Below are 2,480 nucleotides of genomic sequence, written 5' to 3'. Positions count from 1 at the left end.
ACCCCCCCCCCCCCCCACTTCATCTGGATGCAGAAGCGGAGCAGTCATTCATGTCACCAAGGGAGAAATTTCCCCTCAGAGCAGATTATATCCTAACTATCCAGTAGTGGGTTTCTAAAAGCATCTGGCCCTGGAGGATGGACCTGCTCTCACCGTCTAGGAGGGGAGCACGTGCTTCCTTGTTCAAGCCATGCTTAGCTTTGCAGAGGAAGGGAGCTAGGTCAGGCTGAGCACACTGCTGGGCCCAGAGCTAGTCTGCAGGTGTGCACGCGGGGGAGCGGAGGCAGACAAACAGGTGTGACAGATGTGCTGGCATCTGCGGCCATCACCCAGCCATCCAGAGCCACGGGGCATCCTTGTGGGCTGCTCTCCCAGCCCAGGAGCCAGGCTGTAACACTGCTGCCTGCTGCACTGGGCCCTTCCCAGACAAACTGCCCGGAGCAATGGGAGCTGTGCTGCGCTCCTGGGAGGACACCAGCCCTTTAGTGCTCAGGCTGCTCATTCGAAATGCCCAGTGCTCCCAAGAGGGGCTCACACCTGGAAGCCAGTCACAGGAGCCAGGTTTACAAGTCATCCCATGGTGCTGTGAGATCTAGCTTAGGGAACAGCCTCACGGTGGCCCAGGACAGTCAGGCACTGGCTGTCCTGCAGATCTGCTCAGCTTTGATTTTTAGTCTGGTCATGCCCATTCCCCGGGCTGCAGGCATGCCCAGCACCACTGTGATGGGTGCCAGAATCTCCCTGTTTAAATTTCTGCGCAGATCAGTTTTGCTTTCTTCCTGGGTTGCTCAGTGCAGGCCGGAGCCCCAGTATCCACACAGCCAGCAGCAGAGCATGCTTGTCTCCACTGTCTCCCCCAGTCCAGACATGCACAGTGAGCAAGCCTGGCTCTACCCCTTGCTTAATGCTGGGCTTTGCTGCAGAGATGGAAGGGGCCATTGAACACTGGGCTGCGCACACAACCTTCACCCTCGCCAACCCCTAAGCATGTGGTTGCATCCCCAAACGTCTGCAGCACCAGCACTGGGGTCCAGGGAAGCTGGATCTGCATTAGCCCACCTTCACCTCCAACTGAGATCGAGGATATGAGTGTGAGCCTTGGGGCCAAGTTAGCCTCCCTAGCAAACCTCCAGGTCCAGAGCATGTTGGCAGGAAGGCACTTGGCCCTGCCCTCCCTGGAAACATGATAGACAAGCCCTGTAACTCCTGCCATCCCCCTAACATGAGCGAAAGCTGACAGCACCCAACAGGAGAGAGGGTCTCCTGTCTGTCCCTGGCACCCAGGCTTCATTCCCTCTGCTTCTTCATGCAAACCACTATTTCTGCAGGCCTCCCTTCCCTCCTTTGGATGAGGGAGACACTTTATAGCACAGCACTTGGGCTGGGACCGCTCCAGGCTTCCCAGTGGGAGGGCAGCAGAGAGCGCTTCCTGCCCTGTGGGTGGGTGCACGTGGCTCACCTTCTGTTCATCTCTTCCCTTAGTAAAACCAGGACAGGAGGAGCTTTTTGAACTGCTGAGGGAGAAGAAGGACGAATTTAAGAAGGTAAGAGCAAAGAGACCTCCCTTAGCTTTCAAACCAGCACCATTTCTTGGCCCTTGAGACGATGCAGAAACTGGCATCTTGTAGGATGCCAGAAGTGACTGCAAGGAGGGCAGACTGAATCCATGCCCATATGTCCACCATCCCAGTGGGAGCAGGCATAGGGCAATGTTGGGATCTGTCCTCTTGTTGTACAGGCTGGGATCACCAACGTCACGTTGGCCGACAAGCAGCTCGGGGACGACGAGCCCACTGACCGGTTCAGCATGCCTCTGATCACCACCATCGTGTGCCTGGCTGTCACCTTGCTGCTCACGGCTGCCATCTACGGCTGCTGCCACCAACGCAGGTCCCGCAGGAAGGACCAGGTAAGCTGCCCTGGACATCCAGGCAGGGCAGAAAGGAGGGATACCCCAAATAGAGGCTGTGTTATTGCTGCAAGGAGACAGGCCACTGCTGGGACCAGACGCTTCCCCCTCTCCTGCATTGCTCCAAGAGGCCTTTGCAAAATGGGCTGGTACCATCTCTTATGTGCCTCCTGAGAGGTCCCAGTAGGATGACTCTGATGGCAGGGAGAACGGGACAGCCTCTGCCCATTGAGCATAGCCTGGGGCCGCAGCAACAGTAGGAGAAAGGACATGGCTGTTCAGAGCAGGGCGAGCTGCTCATTCAGCCCAAGCAGGTTGTGATGATCAATACAGGATGCAGCCTGAGGCAGGTCAAAACGGTGCTATCCAAAGAGAATTCAGAGGGAAACCGCAACTGCCCCGATTGTCACAACACCTTCTGGTTTGCATCTAAACTGCCCAACCTGACTTTTTAGTGCTTAGCTCATGGGGAAAATGGTCATTACTACAACTCTACTTTGGGGGGTTTTCTAACCCAAAATAGTTTTAGGAAGAAACAAAACTTGTTTTGTTTTTCCATTTAAAAAAAAAA

At 55.4% G+C, this 2,480-nt stretch overlaps 1 protein-coding gene across 1 annotated transcript in view; it reads left to right on the top strand.

Moving 5' to 3' along the window:
- PODXL (podocalyxin like) overlaps positions 1-2,480 on the top strand; it is a 42,048-nt gene that overhangs the window by 21,563 nt on the left and 18,005 nt on the right. Inside the window, exons 5-6 of the mRNA XM_019509619.1 lie at positions 1,483-1,544; positions 1,739-1,909. Of these exons, the coding sequence (XP_019365164.1) occupies positions 1,483-1,544; positions 1,739-1,909 (233 nt within the window). The remainder of the gene's footprint in view (positions 1-1,482; positions 1,545-1,738; positions 1,910-2,480) is intronic.

Source organism: Gavialis gangeticus, unplaced genomic scaffold (genome assembly GCF_001723915.1).
Source record: "Gavialis gangeticus isolate Ggan-Ray unplaced genomic scaffold, GavGan_comp1, whole genome shotgun sequence".
Lineage (NCBI taxonomy): Eukaryota > Metazoa > Chordata > Crocodylia > Gavialidae > Gavialis > Gavialis gangeticus.
This window is presented reverse-complemented; position numbering and strand designations above follow the sequence as displayed.